The sequence below is a fragment of the Tetrao urogallus genome, assembly GCF_951394365.1.
Source record: "Tetrao urogallus genome assembly, chromosome: 6".
NCBI lineage: Eukaryota > Metazoa > Chordata > Aves > Galliformes > Phasianidae > Tetrao > Tetrao urogallus.
In genome coordinates this window covers 24,748,585-24,774,763 of record NC_136819.1, presented here as the reverse complement: position 1 = coordinate 24,774,763, position 26,179 = coordinate 24,748,585, and the positions used below count along the sequence as shown (strand labels likewise).

Below are 26,179 nucleotides of genomic sequence, written 5' to 3'. Positions count from 1 at the left end.
TGAGGGGGGCAGGAAGAAAGGGCAAGAAGGGAGGTCTATACAGTAAATAGTTGAATGGTTTATGTTACAGATGACTGGCAGTTTTAAAGAGTCTCTTCCCAGCTCCATTGCTGCTCCAACCCAGAAGGGAGAACTGAAAGGGGAAGAAGAAAAGGTAGGACATCATCATGGAGCATGCAGGATCAGAAGCAGCAGAGCGGGCATGCTCAAATAAGCCCCCGCCTCTTTTTGTAGTCCTCCAAATTCAATGATCTCCGAGGAGCACCATCTTTTGCTGGTGGAGCCTTGGAGGTGATAGCCAGTGCCTTTGATTCTGTTGGGGACAAGGGAAGAGTGAGGACCAAAATACAAGAGAAAAAAAAAAAAAAACCAAAAAAAAAAAAACAACAGAATTTTACTTCTTGTTTTTGTTAACAAAAACCACCACCAAAGCGTATTTGGCTTTTCTGGAATACATCAGGTTAAAAATTAAGAATACAGCCATCTTACTGCTTATCTTCAAAGATAAAGCACATGCAATTTGGCTTTAATGTCATCTGCAATACCAAAGACAGCAAACAGCAATTTTATAGAACAGCAGGTTCATAAGTCAATACTTTTTCCACATAGTGGATATGCAGGTTATGGAACAGGACAGTACGGGCTTATCAGGCTTCAAAAAGTGACTCCACAAATTCATAGAGCAAGTATAAAGGTAGATATCATGATTTATTAAATACAACATTCACATTTGTTCCTCAAGAACTATGTGAGACACAAACACTGTAGATTAGAAGAATGAATCAGAAAACTCTCATATTACCTCCTTTTCTTTGTAGATGGAACAAGGATACAAGGACATACATACTTTTAGTGCAACACAGTACACCTCTTCCTCAGCAAATATCACTAGCACATGTTCACACTTCCTCAATGTGAGACACTTCACAAGAAGACAAACACAGAGTCCTTGCTCTCATTTTCAAAAGCCCATGACTGACTCTGAAAGAACTGTTCTGGAAGAAGTGAGCTCTTCTATCATATCCCTCTACAATCGTACCAAACAGCAATCATTGCCCCAGACTCAACTGAAACACTTACCAGAACTGGGAACCTGAAGATCAATCTTTACATCGAAGTCATGGACTTTGAAAAGATCTTCTGAGAGGTCACTGGCTGATTTAGAGTTCACATCTTTATCCTTCCCTTGACCCTGAAAGAAGAATATGTAAATATCCAACCCACATCCGTACAAAGGTCGGAGATAAGAATACTTTTTCCCTTCACTTAATCACAAACACATTTAGTTCAGCTGTTATTGCTAAACAAAGTTAACTTTATTTCTCCACGGCAGAAATAGCTGTTCTTTTTCTACAATAATGCTTCACACGATATTTATTTCTAGAACTGAAAAATGCCTATTTAGTTTTAGTCATAAGCTTCTAGAGCAAAATGGTGACAGTGGGAGGAAACATAACAGAAGCAAAATGGGAAACTTGCCTTACTCATGTCCTTTGGAGCATCTGGTAATACACCAGATCCATATTTTGCATTTAGCTGGGCAAGGATAGCAGCCTGGACAGCAGGATCTCGGGACTGCAGGGGAAAATAAAACACTGCATTTAAATTGGTAGCCATTTTTTTTTTTTTTTTTTTTTTTTTTTTTAAAGACAATGCTCACGCTCATTCATACAAAACCAACAGAGAATGGGGATCAGTTAGTCTGATCTTCAGGATTTCAAAGACAATTAAACTCATTCTGATAGCTATGTAATGCATTAAACTAAAAGTTATCTGTCAGAAAGTCCTTCTTTAAGACGACACTTTTTGTTGTGATTTGCTCCTGTGACTAGACTTAACAATACCCTCAGATGTACTTGCTTTTATCTTTCAGTTCTGGCTAAAATACTGCACTAGAGAAGAAACTGTTACAAGACTATTTTCTTTACATGATAATGGTTGTCTAGTATAACAATTTTACTCAATTATGATTCTACCTTTCAATAAATAATCATTTAATAAATAATCATTTAGCTCAATTTCCACAATAAAATCCCTTTTCTGCTTTGCTAATCTGTGGAGACTGACAGTGCCAACTTTACCTGAAAGGAGAGAAAAAAAAAAGTAATTTAAAAAATGGTACTGGTGGCATTCCAGAATAGGCTTCAAAGTTTTATCGCTTACAGGTAAGAGGTGATCCTCCAGCTTCATTATCCATCACTTATGTATCTATAGATGGCAGTAGCAGTTTTTGCCACTGTCGCAATGGAATTCTGTGTTAAACTGCTTTACATCACAGGCCCAAGTAGTCTGGGGCCCCCTTTCACAAATCTTTAAAGATGATCTCAACTAATTAGAAGCAAAACCAGCACCTAAAGTAAACTGCCTTCCTAAAGCTAACTAAATACACAGTAAGTATTTCTATGTGTTAGAATTCACTAAAGAAATACACAGTTGCTTTTCCATGTGCCCACATAATTTACATCCTCTATGTTGGGGGAGGGGGCACTTTTTTCCCCTTTTGGGGGAGAATAAGGTTAGAATCTCAATTACATCTCATCCTGGCACCCGGTATTTTAATAGCAGATGGCACAGTTAGGCACAAGTACAAGCAACATTTTCCTTCCTACTCTCTCCATTGTATTGTTTTCTGCTGCTCTGCAAATTGCCCCAGATGAACTTCAACATTATACTCACATTAGACACTATTGTGGGCTTGCACTGCCGCCTAGTAAAGGGGTCCATTTGCTGGTTTTTCATGCTGTGACTTTCAGCCTGAACAAAAAAGGCACACCATTTTGCAGTTAGCTGCTTACATCCTTGTAAATCTTCCCACAGCACCCCAACCATGCACGCACACACACACCAGGTACACACAATATCAAGGTCATAGAAAAAACAGTATTACAGACAAGAAAGATTTTTTTAAACACCCACCGCCCAATATTTTACAAGTCAAAACTGCCCTTACTGAATACAACAGAAAACACCCGCACAACAACCCTTAGGGTAACTGAGGCTTTAGCATTTGTTAAGAAGCTTAGCTTTTCTTAAAAGTGTCACCACAGAGAATTCAATACTATTTTCTTCTTCAAAGTCTCCTTTCTGATATCTTTGCCTTATAAAATGTATTACATTACTACTACAGTCAGGAATCTCGTGACTGAATTGGTCAAAAGCAAAGCAATACACTTTAAAAAAAATAATAAAATCATATCACTTGCCTATTTAAAAGTTTTATAAAATCATTAAAAAAAAGAGCAACTTCATCATGCAATTATCTTGCTCTGCATCATTTCATCTCTATATACACAGAAGTATTAATTTGGCATTATTTACCACAAGAGCCTTCTCAGACTCAACAATATTCCACTCTCTATTTCGTTGGTTGATGTAACTGCAGAAAAAGGGAAAAAAAAAAAAGAAGGGAGGGATAAAGAAAAAGAAAATGACTGTCATTTATCAACTCTTACACAATAAAAAGCCTGTCAGCATTCTTGCATCTTCATCTGACCACAGATTACTCTTATTGGAATGCAACTGCTACCAGGGTTACATAAAGAGTTTCTGCTTTTGACATTTTTAACTGAATGACACATACAAGGAAGTGGAAGCGAATATCAGCAGGCAAATATTAGCAGAGCCATCACTATGCAATCCACACAACGAAGAAACAAAGCCTTACAGTTAAAACACTGCTGATTTAATTGATTTCACCACTCTTCCTAAAATAGCATCAACCAAAATACAGAAAGTGCCCAATATCAGTTTCCTACCTGATGGCAGAAATGTTTTTTGTTCGTTGACGATCCAGGGCCTCTGCTCTCTCCTCAAGTTCATTAAGCTGATCTTGAATCTGTTTGGCCTTATCTTGGTCCCCCAAGTCCTCCGCCATGGCCTTCAACAAAACAATAACTTATTAAGCACTACCTTTTTTTTTTTTTTTTTTTTTTTTTTTTTTTTTTAAAACCACAGAACTGGTCAAAGAAATGAGGGATAGACCCAATAATGAGCCAGCAAACCCTATTCAATTCCAAATGTCCTAACCACATATAATGAGAACACAGCAGAGAGCTGAACTCCCCTTTGCAGCTTAAAACAAAACTGGATTTCTCATTCTGAAAAATTCTGTGAACTAAAGATTACTTAGGAATGCCAGACTCAGCACCAATAGGACCAGTCAGCTAGTTGATTCAAGTTGCATGATTTAAGCTACACATTTGAGTAAGTTTTATCATTGCTATTTGTCAGCTCAAGAAAAGACACTATTTCTGCAATTGTGAGTTGCCACTTATTTTAGCAAGCTGGAGAGCAGAATGAAGAAAAACAGCTTATTATGCCATCTGGTGATAACAAAAAGGAATTGCACCCCCCTGCACCATAAAACTAACAATTTATGTATTCACACTTAGTAAAAAGTGACGATCAAACACTGCAGTTTAGCAAAAGAACGTAGAACTTATGATTAATATGAACTCTTAGGTTTTGTATGAAACGCAAATGTCCTGAGAAAGGGCTGTACCAAACAAAACAACGTTTTCTATCTGTCTTCTGAGATACTTAAGACAGTTTGTTTACTTGTCTTCTGAGCTTTGGCTTCTCAGCACTGTTAAATCTATGCATTTCAGGAAGTGTACATGTAAAGCAATTTAGTAGCAAGTAAATCTTTCAGCAATGTATTCTTTTCAACACAAACCACTGGCCATTATCAAAGTAAAAACTGTTACCCTCAAGCAAAAGGCAATTTAACACTAGTTTTGAAAACAACTGTCAAGTGTTACTAAGGAGTAGCTTACAAAAAATAAAAGGAAAACTAGTTTCTAAAGCTGAACAGCTTGAGAACTTCAAAGGACACAAAGAGAGACAGGTAGAATTGTTGGCAATTGCCTTCAGTGAAAGAATGCAACAGCTTAAGCTGGATTACTTAAGTATTCTGAACTCAGTAATGAATCTTGAGATCCACCTCTTAGCTGTATACTTAAAGTTGAGCTTTCAGCTGATTACTGCCAAAATCCAGAGGAGCTCCAGTTCTTCAAAATCAAAGACTGTACTAAGCTTGCAGGCATCGTCTCATCTCTCACCTTCTCCTTTAACAGCTGAGTTTTCTTCATAGCATAATTTGGAGGGGCTTTTCTGAACCTTTCCTTCTCTTTCACAATCTGTAAAACCAGAAGAAACAGCAAAGAAATGCAGGTATGCAATGTCTACTTTAATACTTGTACTCTAGAAGCAACAGATCAGAATCATCTAAGAAATTTACTTACTGCCACAATATTTTACTCATGCTCTTTCTCTGCTGCATTTTTTATTTTGTGACTTGGTAATGAGTTACAGTTCCATTCCCCTCACTTAACGACCTACAAAAGTCTCATGCTAATCACATTTGGTCAGTATGAAGCAAATAGTAGGCTGTAGGAACTGTAATAAATGCATCTATCACCACGCTGTGAGCTTTTTATAATTTGAGAGATATGTTGCCATACTTTGATTAGGAGTTCAAAGCCCTGCAACACAAGTTGAAGAGGAGGTAACAAAGAACAAAGATGAAGTAAAGCAGAAACGTGAACCAAACAGCTGGATCACCAAGATACTCTATCCAGTTATAAAATCTCATTTTCTTTTTAGGAAGGTGATACCATGATCATTCTGCTTCTAAAGGCTAATCTGCTACTCCGCTTTTAAGTACTGCCATAGCCTCACAATAACATGCTGTTTACCTCCTCAATATCCTGATCGTTAAACTTGTAGTTGAGAGCTTCTTTGATGGACACTTCCTTCTTGTTTATCTCATCTAATGTGGGTAACTGCATCCCAGCAGAAAACATCTAAATGAAACAGAGAGTTCATTTTTCACTTAGAATACCAGCTGTAGAGGGCTGCTGAGAAGAAATTAAAGACTGGCAAACTTACCGCTTCCTTCCACTTCATAAACTCACTTTCAGTGAATTCCTGATTTGAGACAAACTCCAAACGAAACACACGCTGATCACTGCCATGCCTGCAAGAAGAAAAATGTAACACCCCTTTGTGAAGGTACAGAGCTGTAATCTTACACTAGTTGGTAAGAAACTGACTCATAAAGCCCCAGAACAGACACTTAAAGCTACTCTTTTGGCTCACATACTATTTATTCCTAACTTCAGTAAGATCAGCCACAGCTCAGGAGCTTCAGTCAGCTACTAGTACCAACAAATAGTGCAAAGGAATACTTGATGACATGTCTGTAGGGAACAGTAGTATCCTTAGTAGAAAAGGGAAACAGACTTATCTCACACCTAAACTTCAAATCCCCTATTTGGTGACCCATGGCATGATCTTGGGAAACAAAGTTTTTTCACATTTGGACCGATAGAAGTAATCTGTAAGTAGTACTGAACTGTACCAAACGCAGAAGCCAGCTGCAGTTTAATTTCTCATTCGCTGGTTAGTCAAGAGCCAGTAAGCCTTAAAGATTACATTCTGTGGAGACCTGCTACTAACCACTCCTAAAATTAGTTGCCATCATGTACGTTTCAATCAAAACACAGAGTTCTCTCCTGAAGTAGCATAAGCAGCTAGTGTATATCACAGTGGATGCAGATAAGACCTATTTTTTTCTGCTGTTACTGCATATTTTCACCCACATCTATTCTCCACATACTTTCCCATTTCTTCCAAATGATGAATTTCTTCTTGACCTATCTCACCAGGATGTTTTATAATGTAACTGCTAACCTTCACCTGATCCTTGAAGGGCTGTAAAGACAAGCGAGAAATCTAAAACTATATTCAACTTCTTCCCTCCAAATTACTGTTTATGTTGTAACACATAACCAGACCTCATCACTCACGCCTTTAATACACTTGATTATCTCAACACTTGACTAAAGCAATTGTGGAAAAAAAATATACAGAAAAGCTCTCATCATCCCTCCACAGGAAACATTACATGATATAAAAACAACTTTGATCCAGGAACTGATGAGGGTTATTTTTATATCTCACCGCAACTGCAGTCCTTTGTTTGTCCGGGTACCACCGAGTTGGTAAACCTTTGCAGTCTCTACCACACCAGTTATTTCAGCAACCTGTACACAAAAGAAACAAAAGAATGAATGCAAATGCATGTGTTCGTGTGTGTGTTCCTCTAACATACCTGGGCACGTTTAAGTCTTTTCACTAGATATCAAAAACCTTAGTCTCATTAACAATTCTAACCAGACCAAAGCAAGCAGGACTCTTCAGCAGCCATTATCAGGTACTGAATTCATTGCACCATGCATCACCTTCAAATCGGCAAGAAGGATTTTTTGGTTGCTGTTGTCTTCTTAGTCTACCTTCAAGCCAAATGATGCACACTTTCCTATTTTCCCTTACATTAAATTAAACTAGGGTTAATTGAATTTCCCAAATGACACCATAGCTATCCACATACTAAACACAGCCTCCTCTGGGACCATTTTAATGCAATTTTAGACAGTATTATTACACCCTATGGTTGTAGTTACAGCAATGATAGAAATACGTGTTCGAAATCATCTTCTCTTCTAAAGCACATTGCTGTTGAAATGTGAGAACTGAGATCATGCAGTAACTGGGGAACATTTCCAGAAGAAGGAGCAACTGTTACTCATCCTTACTCTGTCAGAGTACCCTGAACTCAGGTTTCTTACACAAGTGAAGAGACAAGACAGCAAGAACCAAAGCAAGAACAGGCTTCATTAGTGCTCCTTCCCTCATGTAATACACACACACACCACACACATACACTGTATACATTCATACATCCACACATCTGTATGTATCATGTCATCAGCCAGCTTGATTTAAAGGCCAATAACTGTTTCCACATCTTCACCTACCTGAACACACAGGTATTTACCTTAAAAGTATTTTTCTCCATTTCTTTGGCAGCAACTACATTTTCTGGCTAGAAAATACCTTTTTACATTAATCACCCTAATCATAGATTCCTCAGAAGTACTAAGCTGCAAATACTGTATTACAGCACTACAAAAAGAGCTAAAACCCTTGGAACTAAACTCACCCGATAAACAGGTTTGCTGTTATGATTTCCAATGCCAATACGGACAAAGCAACCAGTGACTGTCTTGGCAAAGAAAGGCATATGACACCAGCGTTCCAGCTTGTGCCGCGATAACCGTACTCGGTTCAGTTCTTCAGGCAAAGACACTGGCTGAGATTTAGGAGGAATTTCCTCTTTCCTGAAGTGGGAAAGATGAGAAGGAAAGTGAACAAAATAAGAGATATAATTATCAGAGCAAGGTGCAGTAGAAGTTCCAAATGTTTAAATTACTAGTAAAAAGAAAAGAAGATTAATATACTAGTTGACCGTAGATATGTAAATTTAACATTCATGAGAAAGGTGTAATGCAACTGACTAATGTTACCCATTATCTTTGCTACCACAAAGCAGAAAGACTTGTGCACCAAGCCAGCACATCTTTCTCCCTGGCTAATATGCAAAGGTTCTGCAGCAGCTGAACTATAGGACTAAAATCTAAACTGTGTAAATTGGGATTAGGATAACACCTAGACACACTCATCTGTCCCCCCATAATTCTCTAAAACAGAACAGATCTACCTAACGTGAGTACCTGTGCTTTTCATCACACAATAATCGTAGTCCTATGTTTACTACTTACTCTTCTTCTTCATCCGAGGATGAGGATCTGGATGAGCGATCACTTTTCTCACTAGACTTATCATCCTCTTCCTCCTCTTCATCATCAGAGTATACTTCACTAGTCTTTAATGGCTGTTTTTTTGCAAGCAATTCAGCTGGAGGAGAGAGAAAAAAAGCAAGCCGTGTTTTGTTTTGTTTTTTTTCCAATCAAGCTTATTTTTTTTTTGTGCTGAAATCTCATTGTTAAAAAAAAAAAAGAACACTAAAAAAAAACCAGCATAACTGGAAAGCTGTTATCTTTATATTAGATACAAGTACCACATGCTTAAATCTACTATCAAACTAAACACTCCATTGTATATATTCAAACTGAGAAGTCAAAGTAATTTAATTGCCAACTTAGATCTCCATTGTAGTTATCTTCAGCTTCCCTACTTGACCGCATATAGCCATAGCAGATAAGCATAATAACTGGATATACAGTTAAAACTATCACAGTCAGACAATTTATTCTTATTTTGCATGGAAAATAAAAATCTCACGTGTTGGAGTTTGGAGCCACAATTAAAACCCACCAGAAAAACAAAAAAGTAATGCATTAAAAGTCCGTGACAAGAAGGACAAGATGACTTGCCAGTGAAGAAACTAGCAAATGCAGACAAGATAGCACAAGTACAATAAACATGGTTTAGACGACTCAGAGATGAAGTAACGGACTCAAATACATGAATTAGACATTACTTAGTAAGTGGTGTTCAGTAAAATATCAGGGAAGTTTGCTGTGTTTTCAGATCATTCCTTATGGGGGAATGGAAATATAAAGAGTTAAGAAGTATCAAATAATTTTCTAGGTCATTATACTGGTCAAAAGACCAAGGAAGATGCAGACAGATCATCCATCCAAAGTGTAGGACTGCTGCGTTAATTAGAAACAGGCAGAAGCACTCGCAGAAAGCAAAAAAAGCACAGAACAACAAAGCCTTCATACCTGTTCTGTTCTTCCTTTTCTCTCTTTCTGCTTTTAGTTCCTCCATTGCCTGAGATTTCTTGTCTAATTTCTCATCCCGCTTTGATCGTCGCTCTTTGTTATGTGACGTGACCTAAAAATATGCACAGAAATCCCTTAGCACTGGGGAGCAATTCATGAACTAAAATGAAAACAATGGTTTGCAAACCAAAAACTCTTCAAATGGAAAACATTAACAAATTCAATTTTAAAATAATCAGGTGGTGTGGTTTTTTTTTTGTTTGGTTGGTTTTTTTAAAGTTTGTCCTTTCATAGTCTAGGGAAGGGTAAATATACAAAAATAAGGGATTTTTGTACTTTGTATCAAGAACGATTAACACATTTATTCTTCAACATTTCTGCCATCAATCTCAAGCTCCACATTAAGAAGATAATAAAAGACTAGAGAAATAAAACTGAACTAAAATTCTGTAACTAACAAGTCATGAAGAAAAAAAAGGGATAAATATTAATCTCAAAGACTACTTCTCAGGCCAAAACACTCGTTTTCCTTCAGCAGCAAGGAGAGCTGATAAATTACTAAAATCAGATATGAAGTCTAAAGTCTGCAATAGGAATACAAATCCAAAATGCTGGAAGTCTTCTAATTCTTACTAAGGTTCTAACTAGAATTAGAATGCAGTTTATGTAACAAGTGGTCATTGAAAGTAAGTCAGGCGTTTCTGGAAGGCTACACTTTTATGTACATGTATGTATGTATGCACTAGCACACTCTACATATGGATCTACATACATATTATATATGGACAATATGTGTAAGTACATTCATATGCAAGTACATATGTGGAACTGAGAGGGGCGTGGGGAATGAGACTCAACCAACTTCACGTGGGCCTGAGGGAAAAATTCATCTCACCCAACTTAATGTAGGTGGTAAACATCTATTTCACTAGAAAAAGAATGTAGGCTGAATTGCCCCCTCTGAATACATCCTTCTGCACAGAGAAGGCAAGAAACTACAAGAGTAAACAAACAAAGAGTTCACAGATGGCGTTAAGCAAGATTAATTTCATCACATTCTGGGAAGCTAACTGCCCAGACTTCTAAATTAAAGGCAGGCTCTCAACCTAACAATTCAGCCATTTGAAACTATAATTCAGTTACACAGGCTTCACTCACACACACAAGAAATGGCATTGCCCTCTTTCTCCTGGAGATAAGAAAAACAAAAAAAACAAAAAAAACCAACTTGTGTTTCTCCTAGAATTCAAGCTATTCCTTCACACAATGTAAAAAGCTGAGCAGTTTCTGGCTCTCTCAAACTTTAATTTGTAAGAAGGCAGCATATAAGAATTCCAGACTGAATGACAAGCCTTGCCACAGGAACTCTCTGTGTAGCCACAACTCGTTCTTTATTTTGCGTTTTTCATTGAAAGGAGTTATCAGAGCACCCCTCAGCAGGCCAAAGATGTCAGTCTCTTTTTAAATGAACTTGAAAGGCTAAAGATAGCTTGAGCATTGAAATGAACCAAATCCTGACCTGCTTACTGTGCTGTTTGACATTTTTAAGGGAAAAATGTCAGGGGCAGGGAGAAACAGCATCCCATCTCCTGTTGCCAAGGAAAATAGAATCAGTTACTAAGATACATTTCATTTCCTACCTGGGATTCTTGGATCTGTGTGAGTTTTTTCTTCTCCTGCTCTTCCTCTTGCTTTTTCTTTTTCTCTTTCTTTTCTTTCTTTTTTGCCGTTTTCAGTTTTTTCTTGATTTCAAATCTATTAGATATTTGAAAGAAAGAGCGCATGAAAGAATTCTCCCTTCTCAAGTGAGCCAAGTACCATTACATTGCTATCTCAGATTAAAAGGTCAGTAAACTTCAAGAAACGTTTGCACTGCTTGGCCTAAGATAGTTAACCCCTTAACTCTGCCCCACAACACTGGTGGGTCTTGCTCCCCTCCCATCCTCTCTTCCCCAAGAAAAATAAGACAAGGAGAAGCTGAGCACAATAAAGTTCAGGCTTACAGAAGATGAGAGCTAGCCTAAAGGGATGGGGAGACCACATACTAATAGTTTCTCCCAAGAAACCTACCCTTATGTCAGCTTAATCTTTGCCAGAATAGCGACCATTGCGTGTTGCCTTCAGCTATAAAAATAAATTGGCTTTTACGCATAATTTGAACCTTAACAGCAAAAAAACTTGGTTCTTTTAAGCCACCACCATGCTAACTTCTTCCTGCTGAAACTCAACCCGTCTACCTGAACTCACGTCTGTAAGAAATAGAAGTCACAGCAAGTCACCTGCTACAGCACATTCCATCAGACGCAGGCATTTTTTTGTGATTTACCGCTTCTATTTTGACCTTCCCTAAACATGTTATCCTGAAATCTCATTTTTAGCCACTGTACTCAGAAAAGTCAATTCTGCTGGAACCATCCTGTGGCAGATTTCACTGCAGCATACACTGGTCACTGCTTTAGCAAAGTGTGCATGTGGATTAATAAGCAAAAGCTTACAGCAACTGAAATTTAAAATGCATTATCCATATGGCACATTTCACCTTTAATACAAAGCGTAACACACTGGACACAGGCATTGTATCACATGCCCGGTTTGCTGTCATCTCCAAAGATTTAGCAAAAGATACATAAAGACAACATTCTGAACAATTCAACTTACCACAAGAAGTTAAGTAACTATCCCTCCCACAACCACCTCTTAGCTCTACCTGCCAACCCCTTCCACCGAACAGGACAAACTTGTTTAAGATTGTATCAGAAACTCGAGCTTAAATTCTTTTGCTAGTTTGTATCAAGTATTTTCATGTGTTTACTTAAAAAGAAAAATATTCAGTTAAAAAAAAAAAAAAACAAACTATGAATGAAATCCAGAAAAATGGTGGCCTTCTACCTGATCTAAGCCTAACCTTTCCCCCATTTTGATCTGTTTGAGGAGGGCAGCAGACAAGAAAAGACACAGCAAGTAGTATTAAGAAGCACATTCAGTCAGTGCTCTAGGATAACTAGATAGCTGATTGTATTGATTTGATGCACACAATAGTGTCCGTCCTCTAGAGGAATTTCTTGGCAAACAATAGAAGAGTCACTGAAGAGGGAAGAAAATGAAGAAAACGTGCCCCACATATACCAAATCTTTTGTTACGTAGGTGGAGAAAACAAGTGAACAACCTACAAAGAAGCTGTCTGACAGTAAAGCATTACAGCAACGAATAACACCAGAACAGCTAAGGCAGAAATCCACAAATGAACCCTGGAAAATGACATGTCCAAAACCACTCATCTATATCTCAACGCCCCTCCCTTCTACTAAACCCCCAACAAGCTTTATACCCACAGAGGCAACCTGTAGTTCTGCTCTGTGCTTCACTATTGCTTTTTGAAAAAACTGACGAAGCTCTACGGAACTTTGTTCTTCCTCATTTTCTAAAGTAGCAGCATATGACAGTCAGTACAGGAAAGACGTATGAAGAAGTAATCCTAATGGCTGTCATCTACTGCTTAAAGCAGCACACAGGGATAACCGCACACATTCAGCAGCTGTGAAACTTGCAGAAACCAACCTTTTTCAAGAACACGCAGAATTTCTGCTGTATGCTTTAAACAAGCTTTAAGGACAATTCACACAAAAATCTGTCATGAAACTTAACCTGCTTTAGAGTGCTAAATGCCTAGACCTCAGACATGAGAGCACAGTCGACGCAGCCTCCACACAGAAAAGTCCAAATTAAGAATACAGAAAAAATATCTGTAAAGAAAGATCAAGCTGGAGAATATTAATCCTAAAGCACTGGAACACTTTGATCTCAGTTTCCTATACAATGGTATCTACCAAAAATAACAGAGGGAATAACAATTTCATGGGAACACACAGAAGGGTTCTCTGCTTTTCAGTTTGACACTATGCAAGAGTTAGACTTAATTACTTGCAATCTGCTGGACTGTCCAGCTGTTTACCCCATTTTTCTGCTTTATTCCCTCTTCTCATTTTTTTTAAATTATTATTATTCAGTGTTTTAAACAAACAACGTAAGTTACCTGCAAGTCACAGAAACAGCAACTTAAAGTTCCATAACGTTTACTCATATAAATGAGAAAATAAACAGTTCACACAATATGAAATATGTAGGATATGTTATACATCACTGTTTATGTGTAGGATTTAATTTCAACAGTCTAACTGAACGGTGCATTGCAGAGGATTTAACTCAGTGCTGTTTATACAACAGCCTGTACAAACATGCTATCAAATATCAACAGTCTAAATTTACCTTCTCTTTAGCACTTCTCTCTTCTCTATCCGATTAAACAGCTCCTGTTCTCTCTCCTTTTCTGTCATTTGTTCCAGTCGAGCCCGGTCTTCTTCATCTCCCATAAGGTCTTCTCCATAGCCATCATGGAATTCCTCATCTTCAGATGAAGAATCTGAATCTGAGCTAGATGAGGAGCTGTTGCTTTCCGAGTCAGACACTTCTCCTAAAACAAAATCACAAGGCAGTAAAATTCAGCTGGGGCAAAGCCCAACCACTTCAATGTAGCGTGTTAGCAGAGGGCATATATATGAAAAGTCTGCATGTAATAAAACCAAAACCCACTAAATATTTTAATATAGGAAGATGCACATACTGCAAAAAATGAGGAAACAAGTAGTACTGCGTAGGAACAAGATGCGTCACAGGTAAAATTCTTTGCAGAACAAGAAAATCTTAGGAGCCCTTTCAATCAGTGTTTGGGTCTTACGGTTAGATTTCTATGCCTACACGCTTACATCACTTGGAAGTTTCCTGGACATCCATAACACCTGTGTGTGTTCACACCTCAAATGCCACTATGAGCCACTATCAATATTCCTTATTACAGCAAGTGAAGTAACCAAAAATGGTCATTCGAAGACTGCAACTGTAGGCACTGCTACATCACAAGATGGAATTAAAGCACACTACCCTTGTAACTGTCAAAGTTGCAAAGCAAGCTGCATTACAGTAATAAGTACCCCCAATTACACCTGGGCTTAGGGAACAGCTGAATCCCCAACAATACTGGGTAACACTATCTTTGAACTTGATCCAATGCTGAGACTATCTGATCTAATCAATCACATTACACCAAAATCCAAAAGCAAACAGATACTAGAATTCTTTATTCCAGTGTCAGCCAACCCTCAGTATTCCTGGAAATTTCCAGCTTCACAACCTTACTTACAAGCCTTGGTTTGTATGTGCTTATAGGTACAGGTTCAGTCACTTCATGCTTTGGACTGTCTCCACAATGCTTAACGTACCTAAATCTGTAAGTTTCTTCAAATGCTTTCTTAACTTTGACTTTTAGTATTAACTGAAGTTGTAACAAATCACCTGCAAACCTTCACAGACATGATAAAAACAGGAAAGAACACAAGAATTCTGCCCAGTGTAGAAACATTCAGTAGTAATGTTAAAAAAAAAAACAAAAACCAAAACATCTGACAAAGCTGAAGAATTAAAATTGTGACTAATTTAAGTGTAAATGTGCAAAACATCTGATTCAGGGCAAACACATAAGATAAGCTTCTGCTTGCATTACAGAATCATGGAATTGTAAGGGTTGGAAGGAACCTCTAGAGATCATTGAATCCAACCCTCTGATAAAGCAGGCTCCCTACAGCAGTTCCACAGGTAGGTGCCCAGACAGATCTTGAATATCTCCAAAAAAGGAGACTGTGCAACCTCTCTGGGCAGCCTATTCCAGTGCTCCATCACTCTCACAGTAAAAAAGTTCCTCCTTAATTATTTAATGTTATATTCTTTCTTTTTTGTTGTCACAATAATTCTGTGAAGGCAAAATACACCAACTGGAATAAAAGTAAATGCTACCCAAACTACAGATGGAAGGAAGAAGGGTGCTTTCCCAGAAGAAAATCAAATAATTACATCATACATTCTCCAACTGAAGCAATATTGAGTGGTGCATTTCCAGTGGAATGCCTACAGCCACGCTATGTTGAATTACAGTAAAAATACATTATAAATACAAATTGCCTGGAACTATGGCAAGTTGAAGCCATTCGGTCTGCCAGTAACATAGAAAAAAGCTCTCTCAAGTAGTCTTTAACATCACCATTTAGCTTTACTTTACAGTATACCCAAAGATGCAACTTCACTTGGCATTCTTCTGTAAGTACATGCTGTATGGAGATGGACAGGTATTATCTTACCCTCTTCAGGTGCTGAGCTCTCAGCTGAGCTGTCTTTATCTGAGCTGCCTGAAGAGGCAGCTTTGTTCATCTGTTTCTTCATGGCTCCTTTCTTCTCTGCCTTACCCGCCTTTCCCTTTTTTTTGTTTTTAGAACCTCCAACGGTCCACTGTAAGGAAAAAAAACAAGGAAGGGATCATAATGCAGGAACACTGCTCCTCAATTCTCCATCCCACCTCAAAACACTGGAGGGAAAATGATTGGGAAAAAGTCCAGTATCTGACAGCAGCAAATCAATCATACAAAGGGCGGGCGGGAAGAGGGAAAAACAAAAAATCAGTAGGTAACTCAGTAAATGAAAGCATTTTATGGTAGCTTTTTTCTTTTATTTATTAAAGGCAAAAAGTTATCATTTCAATCGAACAGTTGAGAAAACACTCCTTTAAAATAGGACAAACACTTCAGAGTTCAGTCTCATGTACACTGGGGAAAAATTACTGAAGATAGATAGCTAAGAAAACGATTTAAGTAACAGGTGTCCAGATGTATTTGTAAAGGTTATCATCAGCTTACTACTATTAAACAGAAGAAGCAACAGAAGCATCTCTGAAACTAGTTTGTTCAAGAACAAATTTTAGATTTCACAAAGGAACGCTCATTACCTGAGGCTTATGGATAGCTCAGTTTTGCCAAGAGTTTGCAGTACCTGTGTATTTTTATGCCAACAAACCAACAGCACACTCATTCTTAGACAGTAGTGCCACCTTCTGCACCTTACATATAGTGCACAAGTCGGAACCACATCAGAATCACAAAAGAAAAAAAAATGCCTAGGCTTAATTTTAACTTTGTCTTAGCACCATATCTTCACTTTAGGCTGCAGTTTCTAAGTTTGGGGTCTATGCCACCACATATACATAAGCATCAACTTCAAGCACTAGACTCTCAGGAGAAGAGACAGTATTTACCTTAGCGTGACTTCTTACTACTTTTTTTCCCTGGTCCCAACCATGTGGGTAAAGCCAGAAAGGAACAGAATTGACAAGGATGGTGTGTGTGATTGACAAGAAGATTTTAAGGCTTTACAGTGTTCTGCAACATGCTGCATCTCCTAGAATTTCTCCAGATTCTCTCTTCAGAAATAAAATGGTTTGTTTCTAAACATATATATTTAGAACGTTATCTTCTTCATAGCTGTATGCTGCCCTCACCACTCATGCACATCAACAGCTCAAGCATGCCATCTATTCCCCCTCAAAAAGGAAGCAAGCAATGACAAAAGCATGCAAAACAATGCTTAACAGAGATCTTATATGGAAGATTATAAATTTTTTTCAACTACACTATATGTATTCATAAGTATATGTATTTACATTTATATGTATTTACATTTAATCTTCAGTGCACACACATTTCAGGCTTCTTCATCAAATCTGACCGCCACTTCCACGTCTTTTAGAGTATACCAAACATCTCCAAATGGACTTCAACCAAGTAGTCAGAGGCTACTACGTCATCTACCAGTATCCTTACAATTTCCCACCTTTTGATTGAAGTCACAACCATCCTTGTACCTTCCACATTAGTGTTTACTTCAACATCACTTTTAAGTGTCAGCGACGCATTCAAATTTATCTGACAAAGGTCAGGCAGAAATTCTCTTTTCTGAGGGGTAAGAACAGCTACCTAGTGGTGAGCCTTGGATTGCAATCCATGCCTCAATCTGTTTTGCATCACAGGACAGGTGAGAAGCTGCACAGAAAGCATCTAATTTTGTATCAGCCTGAGCTTGTGTTTACAACTTTACCGGTTCCCATATCGAAGCTCTACTTGTTCAGTGTCACAGTGCTGCTGCCTAACTTTACCAGTATATTGCCACTAATTATCCTGGTCATCCAAGCCCAAGAAAAAGAAATAAAAAAGCACTACTGGAAAGTCATGAAAGGCTTGGCAACTCACAGCCCAAACTGAAGTCTCCAGCCCCTTCCTCCTATTCTAGCACATCTGCAGAGATCAGAAAGGGAAACACATGTTCACAGCTAGCATTAAGTAAAAGCATACATCCAGATACAGTCACCAGAATTTGTTTGCTTTGCTTCCCTTCCCTCCATCTCAGACACAGAACCATAGCTTCCAAAAATCTGTCCTTCATTGCAGCTCCTCCAGTTTCCCTTTCCCTCGCTCAAAGCAGGCAGCTCCAGTCAACACTTCCCATGCAATATCCACAGCTACAAAGCCTACTCCGAGCAGCCCCTGCCTCCTTGGCCACCATCTGGAACGCTCCACAGTTCCAGATGTAGCAAGTTAATAAACCCATGCCAAAGTGTGCTGTAACATTGCTTTCTGCTCATTTTTTTAGTAATATTGAACAATAGAACTTTATGGTTCACTCACAGGAAGCAGACAGAAAATATTTCAATTTTCCCTCCTGCTTCAAAGGTTCACAGAGCTGATCACTTACATATTTCCCCAAGAAGCCCAAGTGAAGATACAATATCCAGAATGGACTGCCAACACAAAGTATCCTTAAAGTCAGCCAGATTTAGAAGTCAACTTCTAAAAAAGCAACCAAACAAAATGATTGAAGAAAATAATATATAGTCCAGGAAACCTGGACCATATTTCGAACGGGGAGATGAAGACCTCAAGAGGAGAAAAAAGGAAAAGTGAGCCGTGACTGTGCAGAATGAAGTAGAATTCTTACCAGTGCTACTCAAATAGCCATCAGCCTATTCACACAGTGCCCAAACATACTAGCCATTCAGTTTTCCTCTTTGCAATTAACTATTCTTCCTGCTTTTTACATCAGATCAGGCAGAGTTGTAAAACTAAGTTTACCAGCCCATCCTTGCCATATCCTCCCCTTCTGAACAAGTGGGTTTTTTTTTAATACACAAACAAAAGGCAAATTACAAGTCACAGCTTCAAAGCAGACACGGACCAACGCGTTCTTTTTCTAGCCCGGATGAACTTACATGCCATGGCAACGCAACATCTTCAGTGCTCAAGTAGCAGGACTGCTTCAAAAGTACTGCTGCCTGTTTTCTGATGCTGGCCCACACCATCAGAGGCAGACCTTGGAAGTATGACAGTATGGATGTGAGCACAGCGGGGCGGTCAGCGGTGTGCTTCAGCAGTGGCAACAGTGGCTCAGCTCCACTGGTGCAGATTTTTACCAGTGTGGCAGGCAGGCTCACAGGCACGGCTGTATGACACTCTGTAAGCTGGGCCAGTGCCAACAGTTCACCTCCATTAACGCCACTGACAAAAAAGGCAGTCCTCCACACAACACAAACTGTGGTTTCAGACTGAAGACAAACTGCAGGCAGCATGGACATTAACATATGGCAGGATTTATAGTCTTCAGGGTTTTTCAAGATGACAATGATCTCTACCACCACCCTGACAACTAAACAATGAACAAAAAGCCCTTGTTACTTCTCCTGTCTTTCAGGGTCTGCACCCATCATTCAGAGAGCCTCAAACACCTACACAGTGACTACTGTCTAGCAATTAGAAAACTTAAGGGGTCATTTCAGGCCAAGAGGAGACTTGAAGTATAAACACCAAAACGGAAAGGGGAGAAGGAGGCAAGACTTTCTAAAGTCATGGAAGAGGCTTTTTTCAGGAACTAGCTGAATGAAGGCCAAAATTCACCTGTCCTCCCCTATTGTCTGAATCTCACTCAGACCAGCTCACAAAAAAAGGAACTAAGAAAAAAAGAATACATTTAGTAAGTTTAATTTCAGTGTAAGCTGCAAATTAACACTTGCTCTGGAGTTATTTTTAGAAGTCACTGTACTGAAAAACACTGAGACCTGCAGAGAGACAACATGGAGATGGCAGATATCAGATGTTCTTAGGAAGCACTGTACTCCACAACTCTCATGCAAGACTCTCATGCTCTGAGATCTGCGTCCCTGTAGGTTATTCCCATGCTAGCCTGCAATTCAAAGTTACTCGCCAACTAAATTTTGTATCTGCTTTGTTCCCACCTGGTTCACAACACTTCTTTGTGCATGTTGGCCTCCAGACAAGTAGCCTGCACAGCTCCAGTTGACATTTGCACATCTGCGGTGTGCGCTTCCATGCTAACAACAGCCACCTTTATCTTCCTTAAGGACAGCTCTACCATTCTGCGTTAACAGCTGAAGGAAATTGTCTCCACAGAAACTCAAATTAGAAAGCGTACAGCTATGTAGAGGCAAATGAAAACCCACTGTTTAAAATTCTTTAAGTTTGAAGAAGTATGGCAAAGGCCCCACAGGAGCAGAGAACATGTTCAGTCTAACAGGCATAGTCAAGCAGCATTATGAAACAAAAGCACACAGGGAAGACATTTAACACAGTAATCTCTACAAACCCACAAGATATCCCAAAACAGAAGGAACACATGCAGTTTTCTGCTTATCTGTGGTTTACCAAAGCTCTTGAACTTTAAACACAGTAAGGAGATTTAAACTTTCAAGTCCTTTCCTAGTAACAGCAGCATAAACCCAGAATTGACTTACTGTCTGCATGAACTCTGCTTTACTTTTTCCTCTGTTCCACAGCCCTTAGCATGGCTGAAGAGTTGCCTCCTCCTACCAAATCTGCCTATAAAGGCCAAAGAACAAATCCTCAGTGAATTCCAGTCTGGTAACAAATATTCATGACCTAACTTTCCATGCCTTGAAGTATCTTCTACTATCACTCTACAGCTGTTAAAAGGCACAAGCAAACCCTTCAATACATTAGAATGAGTGTAAAAGGATGCCATCTTATACAAGCATTGCTATCACACCCTTCAGGAGCATTGCTGCTTTTTATCTAAACTAAACTGATGTTAGTGAAGCAGTTCCAGAAGTCATCCAAGCATAGCAGAGAGAATTATCCATGAGCGACAACGCCAGGATAAAAGGAAGAGCAAAAACCTAGAGTGAACTTACCACAACAGCTTCTACACAACATCTTCAATCCGCAACGAGGCCAACATGTACTTCTACTGCAGTAGCCTCAAAAGCAACTGACTAGAAGCAAACATGCAACAGGTTGATAACACTCTGGGATGGTGAGCTTGTGAATGGTCACGGCCACATGTTGCTCCACAGATACAGAAACCACCCTTACACCTGTGTCCAGCTTACTGTATCTCTTTGAGAAGGTGGAGGTACTTGCTAGCACAAAGCTTTGTGGGCATTGCTGTTCATCTGCAGTCTAAACAGCAGTTCAGCCTACTCAGCATATATATTTGGCAGACCCACCAGAATACGATTCAGTGCATCTCTCCTACTTCATCAGTTATAGCTCACGCTCAGGCTCTTGGCTGGGTAATCTGATTAAGACAACAGGTCCTTAAGAAATTATAGAACTCAGTATTTGCACACAATGAACATCCAACATGGCTGAGTTTTCACAGAAGTGCACTCTCACTATAAAAACAAGCAATACATAGGTGTAAAGATCTCATAAAATCACTTGGGCACCACTATACACATTGTATGATTTGTACAAGCTCTTAATTGCAAAAAACATATCATCTTTCTCTGACCTAAGTTCCCCAAATTTTCATCCCTATGGAAAAGTAGAATGTGGCATTAAGTCTCCAAAGCAGAGATTGAGGCACCTTTCCTGTATATATGCAATATGCCAACTATCCTGGAACATTTAGGGCTAGCCAGGAACCACAAAGGATGTAAGCTTAAGCACATTCACCCACAGCAACAATTTCCATGCTGCTGCCTCAAAGTCCTCATCTTCCAGGAAGTCAAGCAAAATGGTTTCAGCTTATAGACCCTCCTCCTAACCCCCAAGCCTAAGCAAACCCCAGAGCAACCATAAGAGCACTAAGCAAGACCAAGGTTGTTCAAGCAGGAACATTAAGCAGTGAAGTCCAGGGATGCACACAACACAGTGACTGGCTAAAGCAGAGCTGTCGTAACCTGGCCTGTCTCACCCTGCGACAAGAAGCAGTTCAGAACGCATATTTCAGGCACAGGAATAGAAGCATGTCCTAATTATCTCTTCTCTAAACCTTTTCCTCCTGCTACTTGGAAGTCAGAAGAACAGTATTGGGGAAGAAATGTTACATAGATTTGGAAGTTCCAGTTGCACGAGGCACAAGAGAGTTACTACTGCATCTGTAAGGTCCGTGCGTATGAAAAAAGACAGACTTGACTTCGGAAACATTTGTTTTCCTAGCACTGCTAGGAATGCATTGCTGTACACCACATGTAAAGGAAAGGTAGAGCTTACATGTAGTTACACTAAAAAAAATTGAATAATAGTATTTATTCTATCAGTTTTCACAGATAAACATGGGGGAGAAGACTATAATCAAGGTGCTCTCCAAACCTGCTTACATTTTCAGATGAACTGATTGCCCAGCAGCGTGGGATAAACACTGCTGTTTGCTGTGAGTTCAGAACACTCAAAGCAACAGGTTGAGTGGTAGCTCAGTAAGATGGCTAACATCTAGTCCATTCACAGTTTTCTCAGTCCTTATTTGACAGTAACAATAATAGCAACCAATTTGCTGTGTTGGTTTTGTGTTTTGTTTTGTTTTTGTTTTTTTTAAAATAAATGCTTGAAACAGAGTCCCAATCATACTTATTAAAAAAGTCCAGCAAGAATCTACAGCACTAAATATATTAGAGTGTGTGCACTCTTAACATGTACTGGAATAACTTCCAGAATCCCAAATGCTAAACAGTTAATGGTTCATCACTGATGTTTCCTGCAAGCTGTCACAGTGAATAATCCTTCCCATAGTATTGAGGGGGGGAAAGCAGAACAGTTCCTTCCTTCATTGTTAAGAACAGATGTAATAAGAGACCTGCCATAGTACAGAAAGCTTGCAAACCCTTCAAGAAAACGTTCTTATTTAAATAACTAAGTGACCCATTTGTCAGACCCTCTGTTTTAATAAATCAATTTCAATTTTCACTTGCATAATAAAGCACAGACTTTTCCTCAGCTCTAGAATGTAGCACCAGATAAAAAAAGACATGTAGCAGACCTGTCTATAGCAATGCTATACAAGAGTTTGTCAAAACCCTAAACCAAAGTAATTCTAAACTCTTGCCTGCCTTCTTTCTTCAGAAAGACCAACAAAACCAGCCCCTGCTGCACACTCAAATGGTTGAAGTATTTCACTGTAGAGTTACTAGAGAATCAAAGCAGCAAAATAGGACAGTTCTGCTGTGAAACAGTCCTACGTGCTTTAGCCCTCCTCCTCTCTGAGGAAATTCTCCCAAAGCTGAACACCTCGCTCCCTTGAATTCAGAGTCCAGCTTCAGCTACTTCATTATCACATCAGCCACAAACATTACACAGCAAAAAACACTAGATGTAAGGAGATATGTCAGAAACATTCATACCACACAAACATGGGATTAAACAGGCAGTCAACTTTACCACATTCACATTATTTTGTGTACAGTTACTCTAAGCTCATTACTCACAACAAAGATAAGGCTTTCTGAGTACACATCCTCTGAGCTAAATGGTTCTCTACCAGTTCCACTGATGGCCTGTCCCACTCTACAGTATAAGCAAGCTAAATACACCACGTGACAAATACCTTCATCACAGAGGTAGAGTCAGACAAATCAGAAGTTCACTGCTAACATGACAAACTCACCTCATCATCGCTGTCCGATGTCTCAGAGTCCGAAGATGCTGTAGGTTTGCTCGCTGGTGGCTCCTTTTCCTCAGAGTCACTTCGTTTCCGTTTGGCCAATGACAAGAGCTCCTAGTGAGAAAAAACACACACTGATTTTAGAAAGCCATAATTAGTTTTACCTATCCAGGTCAGTGCACGCACACCTTCCTTGTGATATTTGAGTGGAACAGGATGATCTCCACTAACTGGGAATCAAAGTCCCCTCACATTTCATAAATATGCATATACTGAGAGTTTTAATACAGCTGAATGTTACAAAAGGATTTTGAAAGCCTTAAGTATCATCACCATCACTTTTTTGATATAAACAAGATCAAATACATTAACTTTTGGTCAGTGATATTTAAATCGGGTAAAATTTAGAAAACGCTAATTACATTGCCTGAAAGCCAAATGCCACTAGAGAGAAGTGCAATCAGTGCTGGAGCAGTTCATCTTGCTTCCCTTTTATTTTTCAAGACATTTGCAACCATACATGTTATAAAGGAGATATATCACAGCTGATGCTTTTAGTGAGACTGTTCAACTCTGTTTCACTGTCCCTAGGTGCCAGGGAATGCACTAAAAGCAGCAGACACACACACAGCAGGCACCAAGCTCAAACTTGTGAAGCAACCCCAAAAGCCACACAGGTAATCACAAAGAAGTAACGGCTCACGAATAAACTCACAGTTTACTGTGAGTAAACTCTAACAGACTGTTCAGGTGACAGAAGCAGTAATTCAAAACAATTATTTCTGAAGCTGCAGTACTGCCTTTGTAGTCCATGACAAATAATTTACTATTAAAACATTGCTCTGGGGCTGATGAATCTTAGTGGTGAGTAAAAATAAAGCCACACCAACTTCTGCAGGCTTGGGAAGACAATACTGGATGGGCTTGAATGAATTTCACAACTGGAAGATTATCTCCACAGCAAACAGATTAGAGTTTAGGACCACAAATGAGAACGTAAACATTGCTGAAACTGACAGCCTATGCTTTTACCAACAAAGTTGGCAATGACACTTCACAAATCATTTTCTGAAGACAACATGCTACACTAACACAACATATTTATACAATAAGCAGCTTTCTTTAGGAAGCACCTGGTGTTTTCTACAATCATTTTCTAGACATCACCTCTAACAACTGTTGCTAAGTAGTACTTACTCCAGCACAGATTACCTTCCATCATGATACCCCGGAGTTAACATTCACTGCTGCCTTTACTCCAAGCAGTTTGCCTCTTTCTTTCTAGCCTTACTCTCCATTTTCTGTGTCAGCACATGAGAAAGACTCCTACTCCTTCGATTCAGTCAGCCCAGCTCCCTACCAAAAGCTGTCAAGCCAACAGGGGCCTCACTCAGCATACACTCATCCTTGAAATCTCACCTCAGGAACAGCCCCGCTGCACAGTTTCCACCCTTGCATGTGCATGTCCCTGCTGCGCACAGCTCCCCAGGGGACAAAGCAAAGGCAGACAGCTTTGGTATCACCACCAACCAGCACTGAAGTAGAGCTGTAGATGCACGCTCCTAGCAAGTAGCAGAACTGTGCAGTTGTTGCTCCACCATCGCTCTGCTTGCCTTATCTATGCTAGGGTTAGACCAACTCCTCCTGTTTTCAGGTTCTGAAGCAACCACGGAATTAATACAGCAGGGTGAGAAGCTGACAGCTTTAGAGGGCAGCAGTACTATCAAGACAGGCTCTACTATGGAATGTTTGTCTAAAGGGGCGTAGAAATTGCAGCTCCAGCCTGCAAAAGCATTTCTGAGCATTTCAGGCTGGTGTTATTTATTTATTTGCAACACAGCAACAGCTTCTCTGTTAAAAACTCAAGGTCCGGCACACAACTTGAACAGACGCATGGGCTCCAGCACGTGAAACCAACCTAACTTCTTCACAGAAGAAGGGTGACCACAGAAGACACACCGCACTTGGCCTACACCTTTATTTACCACCTGTCAGCACGTGCCGCCCCGAGAAGGCCCGTCCAGAGAGGAGCGCATCCCCTCCCGGGGCCCCGCGATTCCCACGGCGCGATGCCCCACGCCGCACCCCCAGCCCCGGGCCGCCACCGGCAGGGCACGCGGTCCGAGTGGTTTCCACCGGCGGAGCCGGGCCGGCAGGGCCCGGGAGGGAGCACCAGTTCGCAAGCCCCCGGGACCGGCGGTACGGCCGGGCACGCCGCTCCCGGCGGGGCGGGCGGTACAGCGCGGCTTCCCGCGCCCTCAGCCCTCCGGGCGCTGCCTGCCGCCGGGCCCCCCGCCCGCGCCTCAGGAGCCCGAGGGCCGAACCCACGCGCGTCCCCGCGGGCCCACAGCCGCCGGCACGGCCGGGCCGAAGCGGCGCCGAGAAGTCTCTCCGCGCAGCCCCCGCGGGGGCCGCATCCCTGCCGGGCCGAAGGGAGGAGGGAGGGAGGAGAGAGAGAGGGATGGCGGCTCCCAGCCCCGCGCGGGCCGGAGGGCCCGGGCCGGGCCTCCCCGCGCACCTGGTCCAGGTTCTCCTCGCTGCCGCTATCCTCGGTGTCAGAATCGATGAGGACGCGGCCTTTCCGCTTCTTCACCATGGCGGAGGCGGCTTCCCCGCGTCCCTCTCCGCCGGCGGCGGCGCGGCGCTCCGAGCGGCCCGGCCTGCCCCGCGCCGCCCGCCCGACCGGGACACAAAGGGCACCGCGCATGCGCACCGCGCCGGGGCGGGAAGGAGGGCGGGGCCGCCGCCGCCCGCGAGGAGAGAGGGCTGCCTCGGCGGTCTCCGCGCCTTCCTAGCTTCG

At 40.5% G+C, this 26,179-nt stretch overlaps 1 protein-coding gene across 1 annotated transcript; it reads right to left on the bottom strand.

Moving 5' to 3' along the window:
- Positions 1–206: 206 nt before the first annotated feature.
- RTF1 (RTF1 homolog, Paf1/RNA polymerase II complex component) lies at positions 207–26,086 on the bottom strand (the record flags this gene model as incomplete). Its single annotated transcript, XM_079537819.1, has 18 exons — positions 207–313; positions 1,081–1,192; positions 1,480–1,575; positions 2,677–2,754; positions 3,319–3,376; positions 3,756–3,877; positions 5,061–5,138; positions 5,697–5,804; positions 5,890–5,977; positions 6,964–7,046; positions 8,006–8,183; positions 8,625–8,760; positions 9,594–9,705; positions 11,234–11,348; positions 13,861–14,065; positions 15,783–15,930; positions 23,383–23,493; positions 25,898–26,086. 18 exons carry the CDS (start codon positions 26,084–26,086, stop codon positions 207–209), a joined length of 2,124 nt encoding a protein of 707 aa, XP_079393945.1.
- Positions 26,087–26,179: the final 93 nt, after the last annotated feature.